The sequence below is a fragment of the Acanthochromis polyacanthus genome, chromosome 5 (genome assembly GCF_021347895.1).
Source record: "Acanthochromis polyacanthus isolate Apoly-LR-REF ecotype Palm Island chromosome 5, KAUST_Apoly_ChrSc, whole genome shotgun sequence".
NCBI classification, from domain to species: domain Eukaryota; kingdom Metazoa; phylum Chordata; class Actinopteri; family Pomacentridae; genus Acanthochromis; species Acanthochromis polyacanthus.
This window is the reverse complement of record NC_067117.1, coordinates 22,611,615-22,632,169: the sequence shown is the minus strand read 5'-3', so window position 1 is coordinate 22,632,169 and position 20,555 is coordinate 22,611,615. Positions and strand designations below refer to the sequence as shown.

Genomic DNA, 20,555 nt, shown 5'->3' with positions numbered 1-20,555 from the left:
TGTTTGTGTAACACCACCACCCCTCCGCTGCCACCTCCTCCCTGCATTCTACAGGGTGTCTGGCCTTCACTTTGCTGTCAGTCCCCTCCCAATACACAGGAAGCCGGCATCCAGTGACCCACACCAAACATCCTGTAAGGAAGCGGGGCCCTGGAAAACAAGTCCTCAGAGGGGAGAAGAGAAGAGTAGAAGAGTGGAGAGGGAGGCCCTCGGTGTACGGGTGTGGTGCTTAATGGAGGTCTTACAGCCTTGGCCTCGTGCCCCCCCACTCCCCTCGACTCTCCCCAACCTCATGTACCTTACAGACCGACCTCCGCCCAACATTCCTCCATATTCTTGCAGATCATGTCTGCTTTGTTTGCACCACTGCTTAAACAATTTGACAGGTGTCTTCTACTGTTGTGCTAACAGTGATTTTAAGCTTGCAGGTGAGCCAATCACTTTTAACTCATACTGTCCATCCATAGATTGTTTTAAACTCCACTGGCGATTAAAAAGCTTCCAGAGATACCCAGTATGTGTGGCTGGATTATAGTAATGTGTGTAAAATACTGCATCATGCATTTGAAAGAGAAGTGCAGCCATTGGATATGTACATGTTGGCTTCGTGTCTGCCTGCTCACTTTTCATTTGACAATCTGACTAGGTTGAACGGAATAGCATTTCTCTGTCACTTTCAATATGGCACAAGTCTGAACATTAGGTTGTTGCATATGCAGACAGACAAACATACATACTTTGAGCTCATGAAGGAAGACTTTTCAAACATGGACAGAATATATAGTGTTTAGGAAATCATGGGCAAACAAGGGTATTAGTTATTTGGTGTATTAATATGCATTGTACATCATTTGACGTACATTCTAATCTGGTGAAGGGTATGTCTAAATGAAGACGTGTGGAACATTAATGGAAAAGGGACCAATGTGTGAATGACAAAACGCTGTTACGCTAATAGACTGATAAAACCAACAATGTCACGTATCCCATTTCTGAAAAAAGTTTGACTATGTCACTCAGTTTAAACACAGATTCATTTAAGAATTGGAACAAAGACAGACTCGACATTCTAGGACAGACTAATTTGCTTCCTAGTTGAGATCCATACTATCTCATGTCTGTACAGAAAATACGGTAGCTACTGCCAGAAGGTGTTAGATCTGCCAAGCTACACTCTGGAAAAAAGGAATCATCTTGTCTGGCTCCGTTCGAAGGTAAGAAAACCTGTCAAGAGGCCCCTCCTAAGCTAACTAATTAACACATTGAGTCTCACATTATTCTGTACAAAACTGTTACTGTAGATTTGCCAGAACACCAGCACAGACTTAAGGAAGTCACAGCACTCTGCCAACACCTCATTAAACCTTTTTTTTTTTTTTTTTTTTTTTTACAATAACAACATACAACTTGTTAATTAATGAGATGGTAGTCATGATCACCTCCAGTGAAAATCAAGTTTTTTTAAATCTGTTAACATGTCCATATTGTGTGCTTTTTCTCTAGTAGAAAACACATTATGAGATAAACACCCTAATCATGGCTGAGCATTTCCATCTTAAAACTGCCATGTATGGATGACAGTCTCATGAGTAACATATAGAGCTTTCTGTATCATTGTTCCTCTTCAGAATACATTTCCAAATCAAATGTATAAATTTGAATTACTCCAATGCTTAGCAAAGTGTAGTGTTTTAGTGTTTTAGAGTTGTAGGTGAGCTGGTGTGTTCGAGCTGCAGCGAATGGAGTGAGGTAGGTAAAGACAGGGACTTCAGCCTTCGGACAGAGCCAGGTAGCTGTTTGCCCTTGGTTTCAGTCCTTATGCTAAGCTAACTGCTCATTTTTAATTAATACAACAGAGTGATAAACTTTCTCATTCAACTCCTATTAGAGGAGCTATTAGGTATATTTCCCAAAGGATTAAGCGTCACTTTACAAGTATGGAAGGGAATAAAGTGGGAGAACAATATTTTTAAGGCTTCAGAGAGGCCTGATAATGTGTCTCATGTCATAACATTAGAGTGAAAGCAGAAGACAGAACTATTACCAGAAACAGGTGCCGTGGTTGCCTGCTTTTCCTCGAGACCTTCATGAGGGTGCCCTCTTTGACAAACATCTGTCAAAAGACATTATATGGAAGCAAAAACACACAAAATTACGAGACAATGTTTTGTTTTTGCGTCCATAAGACCTAAAAGAACTGGTTGGATGTTGCTACAGAACAATGTGTTGCTATGTTTGAACAGCCACAGCTATTTGACACTCACCCTTCCAGGCTTCAGAAGGTCCCTCTTCCCCTTCATGCTGTACTCTATGTGGACCAGACGCAACAGGTTCTCCTGCAGGAGAGAGATGGAGGGAGATTATCCAGTGATGGATGGAAGAGGAGATGGAGAATTAAACTGTCCCTGTTTGTTCGTGAAAGAAAGGGAGGGAGGCGGAAAGGGATCCGATCCTGAAAAGTGAATAGGGGGGGACAGAGATAGAGGGTCTCTGTGTTTCCACTGTCTGACAGCCTGTCTATGAGTGTGTCAGTGTGTGTGCACAGAAGAGAAAAAAAGTGTGATAAACAGAGGAGGAGAGCCAAAGAGGCACAGGGGAGCTCGACAGTGAGAGGCGAGAGCGACGGTGAGGGGAGGGTTTGTGAATTATCTCCATGAAATGCTCATGTTTGAAGGGGAGTGTAAGTCATGTCCACCCTTACACTACCCCCTTTGTAATGATACACCTGGGACTTTCTGATGACATCATCTTTCCTCGCCCCTTGTGTTAATTAAAAAGCTGCAGAATCCGGCGCCAAAGAGAAATAGACCTCTCCTTCACGCCAGCAAGTCATTCAGAAGAGGGATTCATACGGAGGCAAACCTCAGCTGTCTAACTTCTTCACGCTTGCAAATTGCTCTTTCTTTGCCAGTCGGAATATAAAGAGGCGTTGCAATAACGACAAAGCTGGGCTGTGAATATGTCAAACTCAGCAGGAGCTAAACAGCCTGAATGAGAACACATGGGGTGTATCCAGACTCAGAAACTCACCCCTTGTTTCAGATTGTCATTGGCCTGGTCTGCCACCTCGGACACAATCACCAAGGCAGCTGCAACACAAACAGAGACAGAAAGAGAGACTGATCAAATCCAAAGAGACGCACTCACTGCCTGAGACACAACAACCAGGCCCTGATACATGTCGAGCAGCTGCAGACACGCGTGTGTCTTTTGACTACTGAAAAATACACTGTTATTGTTCAGGTTATTATCACAGAGCTTTATTCTGTATGTTCACCTTGTGTGTCCTCATATTCTTTAGAGTCAGGAGAGAGGTTGTTCAGGTAATCTGGAGGAAACACATGAAAATATGACAGATTAAAAAAGATTTTGAACCCTCACAACCTCAAACCCCACCAGCAGATTTGAACAGCATTTCATTTTTAAAACAACACCAGAATTACACCATTAATCAGAGACAGAAATGGTCAAAGCAGAAACATTAGTCAGCTTTTCTGATGGCCCTTGAACTAATCATGTATGAAGGGCAGTTCTGTAAGGAAATTAGCCAAATTTAAGCTTAATATTGTGATTTACTATCAAAATCATGTTTCAATTTGAATTTTTACCTTAAATAAATCTTTCGCACTAACTAGATTTGTTAAAAAGCAAAAACTCTTACATGTCCCCCAATAAATGAAAACATAAGTGACTCAGGTGCAACAAAGAGTCACATAATGACAATTCACGACCACTTCATTAAACTGGGTTAAACCTCAGGCTGTGTTTACACAGAACAGACAGGAGAAAAGTATGGAAACAAATTAAAGATGCGTGCAGTAAAATATTTGTAGTATACAGAGCCACCATTTATTTTACAGTATTGGCAACTCCTAGAAACATATTGGAAAAGGTTGATTACAAGATTTTTACATTGTTGTAGAATCAATTAAAAAGAAATTCAATGCTTGATTTATGGCATCCAAACCTTGCTTTACTGCACAGAAGACACTTTTGAGTTCCTTCTACTTCTAGCCATGGTTGTGTTTTCTTGCAGTGAAAAAACCTACAGTCAGTAAAAAATACGACAGGACCAAAAAACACCCAGAAACTGGTTGGAGTTCAGAGTCTTCAGGGCAATTTAATACACTGAAGACAATTTTTTTGACCTGTTATTTTTATTGTCTTTGGATTAACACACTCTTGTTGTCTTTAAACCCTAAGCGGTTTTGCTGCAATACCCAAATAACAATATGCTGGATAAACACATGGTGGCTAATGCTAACTAATGTCAGCAAACATTGCTCAAAACATTGTCACATTAGGTTTTAGCAGTTATATTATCTCCTAATTGCTACCGGCAGGTACAATAGTCAGTGATAGTCAGCAAAAACCGCGGGCTTGTGTTTGTGTGTTACCTGTGAGTAGCATTCGATACTGAAGGACCCTCACTATAACCTGCAGCAGCTGGTGTTTCAGTGGGACTTCAGTTTCTTCTGGGCTTCTTGTCTGCGCACACACACAAACACACACACACATGTTAATTGTCACACCATGTAAACTGAATCTTCACACATGAACTTGACACTGAAAACCTTTCCACGTGTGTTTAGTTTAGTTATTGAATTATTTGACCATATATACAAGACATCTGGTCATAAAATCTTCTCAATGTGAGGTTAGAACAAAGAATCCCTGGATGTCCCTGAACTGCACCCAGGAAACCCCCACTCTGTGTTCTCCAAATGAGGGCAATTGCCACAATTCGATGTTGGAAGCCAAGGTCAGAAGTGACCAAGGGAAATCTGTCGGACAAGATGACCTTCACCGACTTTCCAGCTCACAAAAAATCCCATTCTTCTGCTGGCTGCAGTCATTTGCAGGTGAAAGGGGACAGAAATTGGCACAATCAAAGAGAGCTTTAGAAAATCAATCAGGATCTAATTGTCTCTGACAGGTATTTATGCCCTGAGCGGTAGAGGAGCAATAGGGGTCTGGGCGCGTGTGCGCACACACACACACACACACACACACACACACACACACACACACACACACACACAGTCTTTTCTAATCCAATGAAGTTCTACCCTTCATTAGAGAGCCACAGATAGCACCCTGCGGGAAACAGCAACTTCATCTTATTTACACTGCATACACACACACACACACACACACACACACACACACACACACACACACACACACACACACACACACACACACACACACACACACACACACACACACACACACACACATGGGGCCATGCAGACATATGCATACAGTGTGTAAATGATGCATCTCTTCATGCACAGACACAGACACACACAGAGCTGGTGCTGGTGATGCGATAACACAGATGAGGCCTGTAAAAGAGAAGTGTGCGACCTAAACACACATCTCTTTGTCTTCATTGTCGCAATCTGGAGTGCGAAAGGCAAAAGTGAAACAGAGAGCCGAGGCCTCTTTAAATGAGCGGGCTTTCACCAACGCTCACCTCCTCTTTTTCTTTCTAATTTAACATCATCATCCTTTTCTACTCAATTTCAGTCCTTGAGCCTCCCTCGCTTTTCTGTCTCTCGCCTCTCTCCCGACCAAGCCGAGTACAATAACAAAGCAGCTCTCCATTATTATAAACCCGCCTGTTTTCAGAACATCCACTCTCCTCAAGTGTCGCTTGTAAATTGTCATCCAATTGACACTTGTTCAGAGGAAGTGGCTTTCTAGAGATGGTAATTAGCGCGTGGTTTGTTTGGGTGAGCGAACCAAACGGAGGAGGACAGAGGAGGGAGTGTGTGATGCCTCGCGCTGGGAGATAAACACATGCAAGCCCGGACACAAAAACACACCTCTCACACTCTGTCACGGCCAGCTGATTTGGTGCCTGCACACACACAAGTGATCTAATTGGGGAGTTGTAAAGGAGGCTGCTTCTCTAATTAGCTTCTGTCTGCCTCATTGCCCAGCTGCCTTTACAAGGAATTCACTCCATCGCTCTCTCCCTCTATCGCTCTCCGTCCACCTGCTGCACAGCCTCCTGCTCTCCTCCTGGGCTTCTAGCTCAGGAGAAAACACGCAGGCTTTACACACACTCGCGCTATGACATGAATATAAATCCAAGCTGAAGTGCTTTGAAAAGAGATTTCATAAACCACAGTTTAGCAAGATCCTCGCAATTTGCATGTGGACGCGCCCCTGCAAAACAATCAGACGCACAGGGATACAAACGTACAGAAGAGACACGTGCGCGACAGTGTGTCAGCCAGTGTTTATAGATAGTGCGGTAAACAAGCAACTGGCTGCTGAGAGGAGGCTGTAATCCTGTAAGGGTCGAGCACTGATCTGATCAGAGTCTGTGGCTACTTCATCACTGTCATCGCCACATCCACAATGAAATTACTACCACTTATACTGCTGGACTTGTAGCAATAAAAGGCAAGTGGGCAGGAGGGCAGAGAGAGTACAGAGGTGCTGAAACTGAGAACGGCAAGAAAACAGCAAAGCCTGACGAATCTAGGAACATTTTTAAATACACAGAAACACCAGAAAGCTGTGAATGGAACTACTCCAGTCAATGATTGTCTTCCTCTAAGATGTAATGACTTGGGAGGTGCCACACAGCCAACAGATAAATGACCGTCGTCTCTCAGTAGTATCCTGTGACCTATACGATTGTCTTTGCTCTCCCGCACCCCTCCTTCTCTCTCATTACAGGGAGGTCACACTCACCATGCAACTCCCAAAGCAGCGCTTTGATAAAGCACAGCATCCATCACACACACATAAGGTCTTAGTATGGGAGGGTGGGAAGGACGGACCGCCGGGTACATGCGTTTATATATGCCATTTGGGGAACATAAATACACTACGGTGGCAAGTGCAGCGGATATGCCAGTGGACTGAGAAACAATATTGAATATGCCTCTGGGTGTTAATTTTAGAGGTGTAAGATGAATCTTCATCACATATTGACACAAATGAGGAGGAGTGAAGATTCAGTAAAGAAAATATCCCCTCACATTTCAAGCAGTCTTCACAAAACAAGCCATTTATGACCACTGCAGTTTGTAATTAATGATTTATCATGCGAGAAATCTGTTTCATGAGGCTAAAAATGTAGAGGCACATTATTGACTTTGACCAATGGTATAACGAGCTAAATGTTCCAGTGAGGAAACACGCTGTAAGATACTAAAGGTCAATGTTTACTGTACATGGTGGCGAGTCTTCGTTTCTCACCTCCGCTCCCTTCTATTTAAATCTGATCAAAGTCTGGCAGAGCCAAAGTTTTTCTGGGAAGAAGCAGCTGCTGCTGAATATTCATTAGTGGAGACAGTTGGTGCCTTGTCCGTTCACTTTTCTTATCAAACTAGAAACGCCTGGAACCATTGTGTCAGCCACTCACAGCGAATCAGCCCACAGCATGGAACTGGCAAAGCAAAAAAATTGGGGTAGGAAGGTGCTGAGTTGAATAAGTAACTTTGTGGAATGCAAACATGAACAATCCAGGACAGAACGTCTTTAGTGATCTATTATACATAAATAAATTGCAAGATAACAGTCAGATTCATAAATATTTGGGGACTGACGCAATTTTCAGCATTTTGGCTGTGTACGCCACCACAATGGATTTGAAATGAAACAATCAAGATGTGCTTTAAGTGCAGACTTTCAGCTTCAATTTGAAGATACACTTTGCTACACTGTTCACCTGAATTAGATGTAAATATCCTCAAACTATAGCTGAAAGCCTGCACTTAAAGGACATCTTGATTTTTTAATTTCAAATCTATTGTGGTGCCATACAGAGCTCAAACTGTGTCAATGCCGAAATATTTATGGACCTGACTATATATAAAAAATATTAAAACTACAGAGTCATTTTCATTTTGTAGAATTTCTATTCAGGATGACCTGTGTGCTCCTGCATAGAGGTGTTTACTCTGTAAAGGGGGAATCAGTTCCACCGCAGGAGATAAAGGTGAGATGCTGTATCTCTATGAGCTGAGCTACAGACTCTCTTAATATCCTGTGTTTTAGTTAACATTAGTCAGTTGTATTGTTATCAGCTCCACACACACTGATTCTAGGTGAGGATGAAGTTTTTCTAAAGCTGACCCGCCACACAATTTGTTGATGCCGTGATGGTATTAGCCTGAGCCTCTGCTGATCCCTTCACCCAAATCCCACCTCCACCGTTCTCCAGCGACTTTCCAGGATGAAGAGATTCATGGTGGACAAAGAATGAGTGTTTGGTGTTGAGTGGGTATAAAATATGCGAGCATGACAGTAGAAAGGTCAGGTCCATGAAGAGGAGCAGGATAGAGAGGTTTAGAAAGGCCATTACCTCCCCGTGGAAGCCGAGTGACAAAAATATAAGTTGAGAGCAGCTGAGTGAGTGCCAGGGGAAATACCAGGTTTGATCTCTGCTCTGGAAACACCCACAAGGCTTCACTTTCCCTCCACAAGCATGGAAAGTGAACCTGAGATCTGAATATGTGACTGTCAAAATACTTCCTCCCTTTCCCCTTTAAGGAGGAGAATCCTTATAACCATGCAGCGCTTTGAAGCCACACTCGCCAGGCGCAGTGAAATAATAAGACACAACAAAAACAAAGAAAAATGAAACCAGAAAGAAAGACCAGGAGACTCAACAACACAAGAGCTGTCTTCATCAAGTTTGGTTTAGTGATTTACCTCAAATTTCTTGACAATGCTGGCAAAAGCCGGGTTGTTCCTGCAGCTCTCCTCCAGTAAAGACATGCTGCGATCATACTCGGAGATGTAGGTGTCAAACACCCCGAAGTCGTCCCGGCGAGACAAAATCACATCAACCACCTTTTGGCTCTCCTCCCTTCACAGAGAAAGAAATAAACGATGAAGCAAGCTCTCTTTAATCACTTAAAGCATAGTATTTTTATACAAAAAGTCAAAAAGCTTTTGTTGCAGCCGCTTTCCTCTCTTACTTGTGTGTTCCATTTTCCTCACGTTTGATAGTTTTTAGCAAACTGCCTACAAGAAATGCAATATTCATCATGACTGCTCTGCATTAATGCCCAACGCATCGAAAAGATGAATCTGAATCACCGGATGTAGCTGTGGAAGTAAAATCAATCACAAATGCTTCGGTTTGTCATTTATTATCTCCATGTTCACTCTCTTTCTGTTAGTAGAGTAACGTTCTGGTGGCTCAGCATCATTGTTGAAGAGCTACCTAAGGGTCAAAAGGTTTGAGACCAGCTAGAGAAGATATGTTTACACTCTTAAAAGGGTTTCGGATATTAGGATTCAGTGGTTCTCAGTATGGAAACTGATAACAGAGTTACATGTGGACGAACTCTGTATACAATATTAAATCTGCAAATGACCCAGCAAAAGTGTATTGTCTTTTCTGAGTTAAATGATTCTCTAAATTTCCAAGACGCATAATGTTAATATAAGCCATAGATCATGTCAGTTACACAGCGTTCTGCTATCTATGTGTTACCATTTTCTTCACATCGGGAAAGCAAAACAAGTTTTGTAGAGGATTTGGATTGTGCAGGAAGGCACATGAGGCTAGTATTTTGTCATGACAATGTTCGTCTTCCTGCGTGGAAAATGTTCAGCCTCAACAATTACACTTGTCACTGTTTCGTGGGAACATCTAAGCCCCGTCCTTCAGTTAGCAGCACCCACAAAACATGACATTGGTTAAAAGGAATACATTCAAACCAAGCTATTTTCCTCCTACAGCAGAATAGTGGTGAGTGGTGAGGTGAGGACAATTATGTTCTACAGAATGACCCAGTAAAGCAAAATCCAAAGTGATGTGTGACTCGATCTGTTATTAATCTTCACATATTTTACACAACAACAGAGCGAATACATGTAATTTCCAAATTATCAAACAATTCCAGTAAGAATTCAGCCCCCAACTCACTAAGTTTAATCAAAACTACTACAATTTTGTTGTGGAAGGATCAACCACAGCTGAGCAAAGGCAATTCAGTTAAGTGGGCTCCTGCTGCTCTGCAACACCTTTGGACCTCTCTGTTATTTCACTGTTCCACTGTGCATTTTAAAGCAGACTTAGGACAGAGTAATTATTCAGACCTCAGCACTGAGACAGTCTCTTTGTTCCACTGTAGATCTATTCACTACCATAGTGTTTTCTTACCACTGACTAATTCGCTCCTCCAGCTCGGCGAGGATGCTGCTATGGAGGCTATGAACCTGAGGCAGCACACCCAAAATCTCCTCCAACCTCTGCTCCTCCAGCACCGGCTCACCGTCCTCATCCGCCGGCCCAGTCACCGCTGACCTAAAGTCCTGCAGCAGGGATCCAAAACAGGATTTGTGAGGAGAGTTTTTTTGTTTTGAAGAAGACAAAGACGTGAAGCAGAAAGGGGGGAGAAGAGCAATGTTGTGGGGAAGGGAGGAGGAAGGGAGGGAAAGCAGGAGAAATGAAAGGCACACAGGAATGAGGGAAGACGAGAAAAATGGAAGGAAGGTCAGATCCTCCTAAACATCCTTCCTGCCACTCTGCCTTCATATCATCTCGGTGCTTTGGGCTCAGTCCAGGCATTCAGGAAGAGGTGGCTCTGCTTGTACAAGAGATACACACCAGGTGTTGTTGCATAATGACCTTACTCAATGACACAATGCTGTTCTGTCTTTTTGTTTCTCTTTACACACTGATATACAGTGAATTGGGGTCCATTGAAGCCCATCCAGCACACATAAAACATGTGCAACAGCCTTTAATAGCTGTGGTGTCAGTGACTAAAGAGACTAATATGAGGAGTTATGGCACACGGGAGTGAAAATCCAGGGGAGAGGTGATTTATCTGGACAGCAAATGAACTCAAAAAACAGCAGAAAGTAGGTGAATCGCTTGGAGATGTCAGCCTGCTTGAAAAAACATCAGTTTTCTCCGTGAGCAAAGTTGTGTAGCAAACTAATGTCACTTTGTGTATAAGGTCCTGCTGTGTCTGTAACGGATAAGTGTCTGGGGTCCATCAATTCCGGTTGTACAGCAAAGAACAGACGTAAAACAAATAGAGACATCCCAGCCGGCTGTGAGATAATGTGGTGACACTGGACGCTTCAGAACACGCCGTTCATCATGCACAATCGATCGCGTATGAGTTAACATTCATCACGTCTCCGTGGAGTAAAGAACAGCTACTTTTTACAGCTCTGTCTCCCTGGTTACACCTCAGACAAACACACACACTCTCAGAACCATGAATGAGAGGAGCTTCATCCTCCTTTTTGTTCATCTACTCGCCACCTTATCCCCATTTTCCTCACGTAGAAGCTTCTATAAGCACTCGTTGCAGCAGCCAGTCATGCTCAGTCATAACTCAGCAGAGAGAATCTGTCCAGAGGTCACGGGTCACAAACGAGAAAAAATAATAAGTCTGAGCCTCATGTGTTGAAGCAGTTACGGGGAAAGTCGTTTAGGAGAGGAGCACGGCCTCCCTTCCTATGTGGAGACAGGGTCTGGAAATTCTTTGTATTCTTGTTATTCCTTATCAAACAATGGAACAATAGCTCATGTGTGCCTCTCACTTAACGCTGCTCCTTGTTTTTTTCCCAGACCGTGTGTATGTGCATGTTGTTGCTGCTGGAGTGTTTCCCAGCTGAGTTATTCGGTTTCATTCGAATTATGACATAAACCTGCATCGAACAGTAACTAATACCTAAAAAGATCCCTGTGTAAAGTTTGAGGAATAATAACACGATGCATAATGCAACAGCGGGATGAAAAAGCCTTCAATGTCACCTTCCAAAGGTGGCAAAAAGATTCAATTATGTGGAGGAGAAATGCTAGCCAGTGTTTCTTAGCATCTTTGAAGGTGACAGTTTCTGTAAAAAGACAATTACCAAGAAAAAAAGTGCACACAATTATTACCAAAATGTTCATATTGACTTGCAGCAGATGCTTCTGTCTGCGCTTTGACATGCGTCAGCTAATTAGTATAATTGAACGTCATGATGAGATTGCAGATTTATGGTCATTAGTGGGTCCGTTGTATAATATTTACATTAGTTGCTGTTAAATGCCATCAAATTAGGCATTACACAAAGTAGCTGCTTTGTACTCACAGCAGGCTTTCATAAATCATGGTGAAGGGGCACACATAAGAAATTCAGGTTACGACCTTATTCAAGGTTATAAGGTACAGGCTGACTGATGGGCTTCTCTGGCTTCGATGACTCTACCTGTCAGATTTGTACTGGCAACCATCGCCCTAATGGCCACTCTTCCACACCATTCTTGAAAAGTTGTTGCCAGGCTCAAAAAAATATAAAATCTAAACGAAATAATTGTTCCAGTTTCCACAGTCTGAAGGTAATTTTAAGTGGTAAATGCCCTTCTTTGCTGGTACCTCTGCAGGGATGTTGTGTTGTTCTGACAGGCGGTGAGTGAGAGATGATGGAAGGAGATGACAACATTTGACTGTGATGCACGGCCGACCTCTAGAGGCTTCACACAGCTCACCTTTAAACCCTCTGTCCTGCATTAGCTCCATTTGATACTCTCCTGAGAGAGAAATTCTCCATTTCATGGCCAACCTAGTCATACGGAGCTCACACCGTGCGTCCGATATGACCAACACAACAGGCCCCAACATCTTTTATGTGACCTTTAGGCCAGTAAAGGCAGCGTGCCCGAGTAAGGACACAGCATCGGTAAGAGCGCCTGGTGACGCTGCGTCATCTTACAACTGACCACACCAGAGTACAACGTGTCAACTGTGTCAAGACCAGGAAATAGATCTTGCTGCAACAACACTGATAAACCTGAGCAGAGCCTTACAAGAGGGGAGGAGGAGACAGAGACTGGAGCAGACAAACTGGACATGATGCTATCAGCAGGTTTTTAGGAGAGTTGTCTTCAAGCTGGATACATTGAAAAACTAATAGGACACATTTGTGACGTGGCAGTGAAGGTTTTCTTACCTCCTGAAGGTATTTGAGGGCACTGACATGGCTGCAAAGCAAGAAGAGAATCATTAGATTTAATTAAACTGCACAACTGTGTTAATTTTCACACAAGGCTCATTAAATTATTTAAATTACGCATGATGAGAAAACTGCACCAGAAGAATGGATAAGTGTGCAGAAGGGCACACCGTTGTGAGACACTCGTGTAATTGGCTGTCAATTACTTTGCAAGCAGTTTGATGAATTAGTGGAGAAGGAGGGGAGATGCAGTAGGAATGAAATTGGACAGCAGCGTACGGAAAAAAAAAAAAGATAAAAAATAAAACTGTGGGTTTTGATAAGGCATGACATTTGCGATGACACGCAGGAGAAGCCACTCAAATGGGGAAATCCACAAGTACTCACAGTCTCTCGGAGTCGACGAGCTCTTTGGCAATGTAGAACGCTCGGGACCGGCCATCAATCTGTGTGACAGGGAGGCAGAACAGTGGGAGATGAATGAACACAGTTAATGTTTAAAGGCTCTCTGTGGGCACTTACTCCTCACAAACATTAATAGGAGCAGCTACGCAGCAGCCAAGGAGACTGACAAAAAAACCAAATTCCCTTTTTTTTTCAGATTCCTGCTGTCAAAATAAGACTGATTATTTCATTACAGTGCAGCACAGACATGAAGGCTTTCTCAAGTACGGGACTTTTAAATTCAGATGCATTATGTATGAGAGGCTGCATGTGTGTGTGTGTGTGTGTGTGTGTGTGTGTGTGTGTGTGTGTGTGTGTGTGTGTGTGTGTGTGTGTGTGTGTGTGTGTGTGGCAACAATGCTGCCCATTGATTTAGAGGCTAATCACAAGGTCTCAAAACATCCGAGCCAAAACATAACATTGCAGCCATTTAGGGGTTTACCAGCACGGCTCCTGTGCTTTGTCACTGTTATTTTTTCCTATGTGTGGCATTTCAGAAATACGGCATTAAAAGCACGCTGATCCTCGTTTCCGTGAAATGAAACCAAAACACACGTCCATTAAATGAAACTGTTCCTGCCTTCCATGGGGCCAACTCAAGCCTCTCTGGTCCCCCTTCCTCTTTGCCTTCCCCCCCTCCAAATGATTGTAACTTTTCTTTGAAGAAAGAGAAAACAAGGAAACGCATGTCACGTGATGAGAGCGGGGGGGCTGATATTATTGTGAGAGCAGCAGGATGGGGTGGGGTCCATCTCCAAGCTACTGTAAAATGGCTGCTTTTTACTCTAAGGAAATGAATGTGAGGAATTTAAGGTGATGCGTCTTAACTCGCAACTCCACAGTGAATAAGAGGGTGAAGTTCAAGCATATATTAACTTCTAACTCTATGAACTGAGTCTACAAGAACCTGTAAATGTTCTGTATAACGTTAGATTAAAGCTGTTTTGGCAAGTAAATGAAAGTCGCTGTGTTAATAATGTATCTTACCATAGAAAAGCAGTAACTGTCTTCAGTGTCTGTTTACTCATTTTGATATGGTGTCACTTTTATTCAAATCTGTATAATTAAAATATTTTAAAAATCTCTAGAATCTTTAGAAAATCATCAAAATTACACCATTTATCAGAGTCACACACTAAAAACTGATAGATCGTTAGATTTTCAACTTTCAGAAAGTCCTTCTGACTTTTGGTCTTGTTGGGAAAAATTAACCAAAATTTAAGCTTCAAACTGTGATATTTCATCAAAAATGACTTGGTTCTGCATGTCACATTTACAAAATTTGGGAAAAATAAACCATTTGTAGTAACCAGATCCTGAAAAAAAACAACAACTCTGAGAGAGTCACATGACAAAAATTTGTGTTTACACAGAACAGAGAGAAGACAAACAAGAAAAGAAAAAAATGTCAATAGTAAAATATCCATAGAATGTATAGATACAGAATACGTTGTACATGTTGATTCCATGTTTTTTTTTTAATTTTTGAGAAGTAAATAATTAAAGGTTTTTCACATAAAAGGTTTTTTTGTGATTTATGGCAATGTAACTTTGTCATATTGCACAAAATACATTTTTGTGGTTGTCCTGTTTCAGAAAGAGGGACAGTGGTTCATATTACAGAGGAAAAAATGCAATAAAAAGGAGCAAAAAACTTGCAGAAACTGCATGAGGTTCAGGGAGTAAACAAGATAAGAGAACATTTTCTGAATTTTTTGCTTATCAAGTAGATTCTTGCTGGTCGATCAGATGACTAAAGCTTGTCTCTGTATCCTATAACTCACCTGTCGGTCATAATTTTGCTCCGCAATCCCATCTTCCTCCTCTGAGGTTCGCCCGTGGTCCTCATCCGCTGAGAGCCCAGCAGAGACAGAGTTCATTGGGAAAGGCTCCGTGTAGGCACTGCAAAGGGAGGCAAATACAATTTAAAAACATAAAAACAGCACTGGTGCCGAAATATGAATATTTAATACCATAACAGCATCTATATGATAGCAGGCTTTAAATGGTAATGGTAATGGTAAATGGCAGTAAACATAAAGAAAAGCGCTAAATATTTTCAGCTGGGTATAAACGGCACCATAGAGGGCACAAATTACCAACAATTAGCACATTTACAGCTAAGAGCCTCCATATTCTAGCAGGACAAAACACTGAGTAATATTCCCAGTTCTCTGTTAATGTATGTCTTTCTTTTTCCTGTGTGTGTCTCAAAGCATTTCAGTCCTCATATGGAGCCCTCCAGCGGCACACTCTAATCCTCTTCCTGATATGTTCCTCTCGCAGATGGTACAGTGGTGTTCGAACAGTGGTAATCCTTTTGTGTGCTGCTATACCTGAGGGCACACTGTAGGTCATTTCACATGTAATCCCTTTAAATGCAACCTGTGCTAACTATTAATGTCCTCTGGCCCATTAAGACACATTCAGAATGTCTGAGAGCATCGCAGGAGGATTTCTTGGTAATAACTACTCAAAAAGCAGCAATATGAAAATAATATTACAGCATAGAGACTGTTTACAGGTTTCAACCCAGACGGAAAAGTTTCATAGCATACGTGTTAGAGAGTACAGCAGAAGAGCAAACTGTGTGGATGTGCACTTTGATATCCATCTATACTCAACAAAAATATGAAAGCACCACTTTTGTTTTTGCTCCCATTTTTAATGAGATGAACTCAAAGATCTAAAACTTTTTCCACATACACAATATCACCATTTCTCTCAAATATTGTTTACAAATCTGTCTAAATCGGTGATAGTGAGCACTTCTCCTTTGCTGAGATAATCCATCCCACCTCACAGGTGTGCCATATCAAGATGCTGATTAGACACCATGATTAGTGCACAGGTGTATTGTCTGGGAAATACAAATGTCTGTGCTGAAGTTGTGGCAGTCTATCAGGTGGATGTTGCAATTGTGCCTTTTAACAATAAAACCACTGACAGGTGATGTGAGTAATACTGATCATCTCCTCACAATGTAATGTTTTGCTGGGAAACCTTGGGTCCTAGTCTTCGTGTACGTGTTATTTTGACATGTACCACCCACCTAAACTTATTGCAGACCAAGCACACCTTCCTATGCAGCAGGACAACGCACCCTGCAAGAACTAGTCAGGAATTGCTCAAGAGCCCAAAGCTTTGGCCCAGCTACCAAACTTCCCAGATCCTATTCTGATTAAGAATGAACTACATGAATGAAAGCAAGCCCAATCAACAACGGCCTAGAGCCTGCAACCCACAAGACCCCAAGAATCCACTTTCAATGCCCTGGTACCAAACACCATGGTCCAACAGGTCCGGGCTGCTTTGGCAGCACAAAGTTGACCTACACAATATTAGGCAGGTGGTTTTAATGGTGTGGCTGATTGGTGTAAAGTTAAAGCTTTGACATGCTGGTGGCTCCAGATCAAAAAGGTCAGGAGGTCAACAGATTCACCAGCATTCATCTTCTGGGTACAGTGAATTCTTGAAGCAAATTTATTGTTGATTCATTCCATATAGTTGTTGACATTTTTCAGCATTGAACACACTGCTGACCATCCACGGAATCACACCACTAATCAGGCTATAAATAGTGAATGCATACAAATTGCTTGATATGCAGCACACAAGCATAAAATAAATATTACAGTATCTGATTTAAAGGTGTGTTAAGGAGAACAAACATGCCTCAGCCTTCAGTCTTTTGTGCTTCTCCTGTGGTGACTGTCTTTGGCATAATCTTGTCACACTATGGAGTAAAGGACAGCTGTTTTTTTTTACCCTGACAAGCCAATTATATCCTAATTTTATTTTGTTTCATTCTGTGTTATTCATTATGCATCATAATAGGAAGGTCAAGTAGAATTATTCTTATAATAAATTTCTACATTTTGCAAAAGGTGGGTTACTAAAAAAAATTAAGCTTTAATTCTGTGAGATTCATTTTTGTATTTTAATACTTCAGCGAAGGATTTCTAAACTTGTTCACTGCTGTTAAATGTGAAATTTCTTATCATGGGAATATGAAGAAAACATCAAACAACAAAATAGCATCAGAAATGAAGAGTATGTTATAAGGACTTTATATGTTAAGCAGACAGTGTGATAAATTTCACGTAAATGAGATGAAAAGCATACACACTGATATCACACACACACACACACCCCTACACACACCTAAACACACACACACACACACACACACACACACACACACACACACACACACACACACACACACACACACACACACACACACACACACACACACACATTCCTGCTGCCTTCTCATAATTATTTTTCCTGATGCTTTAAACAGCTCCCTGTGTGAACAGAGAGCAGACAGCTTTTAAAAGACCAAAGGTTAACAGAGTCGTCCCTGCTGGACTTCATCTCCATTCAGACAAACTCATACTTCATGGGGTTCACACTCCAGCTCACGCACACACACAGACGCCTGTGAGCCTTATTGGGTGGGCTGGTCAAAGCATGTACGGCCCATTACTCACGGTTGACCTCAGAGACGGGTCAGCCTGGTCTGGGCTCATGGGGGATGCAGAGAACTGGAGGGACAGTTCTTCTTTAAACTCATTTCTAAGCTCTGATTTATTGCACGAGTGAGGGGGATTCCTTCATACGTCCAAGAGAAACTCTGCTGAGGATTCTCACCTTCACCTTTTCACCTTCAACCATCAATGACACGATCTCTGAAGACACACCTTGGAGGTAAGTGACCAATTTATAATGTCTCCCAGACAGAGACACACACTCACAGCTACATAATATTATACATTTTTAAATAATTACATAGCTATATTCATTTTACTCCACAGCAAAAGCCAAAATTGTATCCCTAATAATCTTATATTACCATATTTAAACCTGCAGATATGAGTTTTGTAATATGATAATACACTCTTTCACGAGGCCATTAAAGCGATGCCATTATGCCTGCAAATTGCCAACTCTCTGATAACACGACAAAGTTAAATCTACTGTGTCAAATCCAGAGGAGAGCACAATGACTCTCCGCTAACAGACTTATATTCCACCAGTCTTCTGTGAATTTGATGAGGCTTGTAATATGTAATTCAATTGAGCTAAACATTGAGTATTCAAATATATATTAGGACCAATCAGACAGGCTTTTCCCCACTTGTAATGGCACTATTATAGGAAATAGGATCGACTCAATGGGTTCATTAGCTTGCTAACTATAGAAGATTGGGACGCTAATGGGGGTTTCAGAGCAGGAGAGCAGAGTTAAATTGTTTGCTGCTTTTAGTGGAGACGATTATATGTAGCTCGTGGCTGTTGTGTAGCTGCTGTTGTTGGAGGCAATTTGTGAAAGTACTGTCTCTATAACTGCTTCTGATGTGATAGATGGGCTTAGGCCAATAATAATAACTCCACTTTGTGACAGGTGCATATGCAACAGAGTTAAAATCTCTCCTCACCTGTTCTGGTTGACAGCCAGACATTTACTTTGAGCATGATGGGCTCAAGAAGTGAGAGACTGGAAAAATTCTTGACAAACTGGAGCAACAGTAACAGCAGACCTGGCATTCTGCAAGTCTGCGAGCCTCCACCCCACCAAGGTGACCCCCTTCTTCCCGCTTCATCCTATCTGTCCTCCCCTTTCTCCACCTCCCAACCTCCCACCAGAGCCCTGCCCTCATCCTGCATTTCCTGTAAACAGGCTGGTGGGAAGCTCCTAGGCTGGACACTTCCTCCCCGGGGATGACCTGGCAATGACCTCAGAGCGACTGGCACCAGGCCTGGCGAGCCAGCGACACGCCCTGTCCACCTCCTCGCCACACAACACATAGCCACCACCCAGCGCAACAATGTACTTAAGATGTCTCCCTCATCACTACTAACATTAACATAACAGTGGGTGGAGGAGCTGTTTCAGAGGCCAGCCAGAGCCTTGTCATCACTCTGAGGTTCACGTTCAACTGTTTGATGTCAAAATGATGCCAAAGGGTAAGCTAGAGATGTACAGTTCTGCAAACATTAGCGGTACATTACTGCACATAACACTATACAACCTTTTTACTGTGTGCACCGGGACAACAACATATCTGCATTATTGCTGTAAGTCTACCTAGAGCTGCCTTAAATGGACATAAAGGACACTTAATGGTCACTAAGTTGAACACAATTAAAGGTCCTAGACTTTCTGCATTAAAATGCTTTTTTACTAGCTCTCATTTGTTGCTGCATGGCTAGTTGGCAAGAACAGTTCTGCTGAGACTGCATCCTCAGCAGGAGCCTCATTTTTGATAAAGCAGCACAGAGCTGTAACTTGGTGTGCACGGACATATATGCAAGCACACACATCTATAAACAAACACCTTGGTGAGGCTGGGGATGAATCATTAGTGGGCCTTTTCTTTATCCCTTGTACACTATGGAGACTTGCTAATGACCATGTCTATTTGCTTAGCCTGAATGCCTGCATAGAAGTAGCGTCTGAATGCCGCTATACATTAATCATACAGGTGGAAACAAGCCAAGCCTGTGGGACAGCAGCTTTGTAAATTCTTCTTAAAATGCATGTCTGCTACTGCAGGCACGGTCCTTTTGTATGCAGTGCTCTGGAGCCATTTGGTCATTTTCTTCACCACAAAAAATCAACTTTTTCCTCTGTGGCACTACAACCGCATTGACTCTTGAATGTGTTCTCAGTAAATCACTGCCATCATCAGCTAGCGGGTCCTGGATGATGGTGGTGTCAAGATTTGAACAGTTTAGTGTAGGACGTGCACACAAAGGCAGACAAAAAGCCTTACACACTGAACTACACAGGATTTTATTACTGTGGACACACCCATGCACACATTATACACTCAAACACACGTAAACACAAACCACGCAAATATAGACACACCAAAGAGCAGCCCTGGGAACTGAAGCCTCTCTGGGGGGGGGTGCATTGAAGGGAAGGTGACAGGACAGATAGGTTCTTTGCATCATTGTGAGCAGTGTGAGACCTCCAGAACACAATGAGCCACATCGATAACATCACTGGGAGACAAAAAACCCTCACAGGGTGACCATTGACTGGGAAATGGAGGGATTTCAAAGGTTGTGATATGTATAAAGTTTACTAGTACTCTGGAAACCATGCTATGGTGCTTTCTGAGGAACAGAATGTCTGTAAGTAAAGATGAGCTCAATATGTG

General features: G+C 42.3%; 1 protein-coding gene across 2 annotated transcripts in view; it reads right to left on the bottom strand.

Annotated features, from left to right (window-relative positions):
* Positions 1-20,555, bottom strand: part of fgd5a (FYVE, RhoGEF and PH domain containing 5a) — a 40,626-nt gene that overhangs the window by 13,184 nt on the left and 6,887 nt on the right. For both annotated transcript variants that reach the window (XM_051948257.1, XM_051948258.1), the window contains exons 3-12: positions 15,165-15,282; positions 13,324-13,382; positions 12,934-12,964; positions 10,142-10,293; positions 8,680-8,836; positions 4,398-4,488; positions 3,278-3,328; positions 3,031-3,089; positions 2,265-2,336; positions 2,045-2,113 (exon numbers count right to left, since the gene is read on the bottom strand). In XM_051948257.1, coding sequence (XP_051804217.1) covers positions 2,045-2,113; positions 2,265-2,336; positions 3,031-3,089; positions 3,278-3,328; positions 4,398-4,488; positions 8,680-8,836; positions 10,142-10,293; positions 12,934-12,964; positions 13,324-13,382; positions 15,165-15,282 — 859 coding nt within the window. The remainder of the gene's footprint in view (positions 1-2,044; positions 2,114-2,264; positions 2,337-3,030; positions 3,090-3,277; positions 3,329-4,397; positions 4,489-8,679; positions 8,837-10,141; positions 10,294-12,933; positions 12,965-13,323; positions 13,383-15,164; positions 15,283-20,555) is intronic.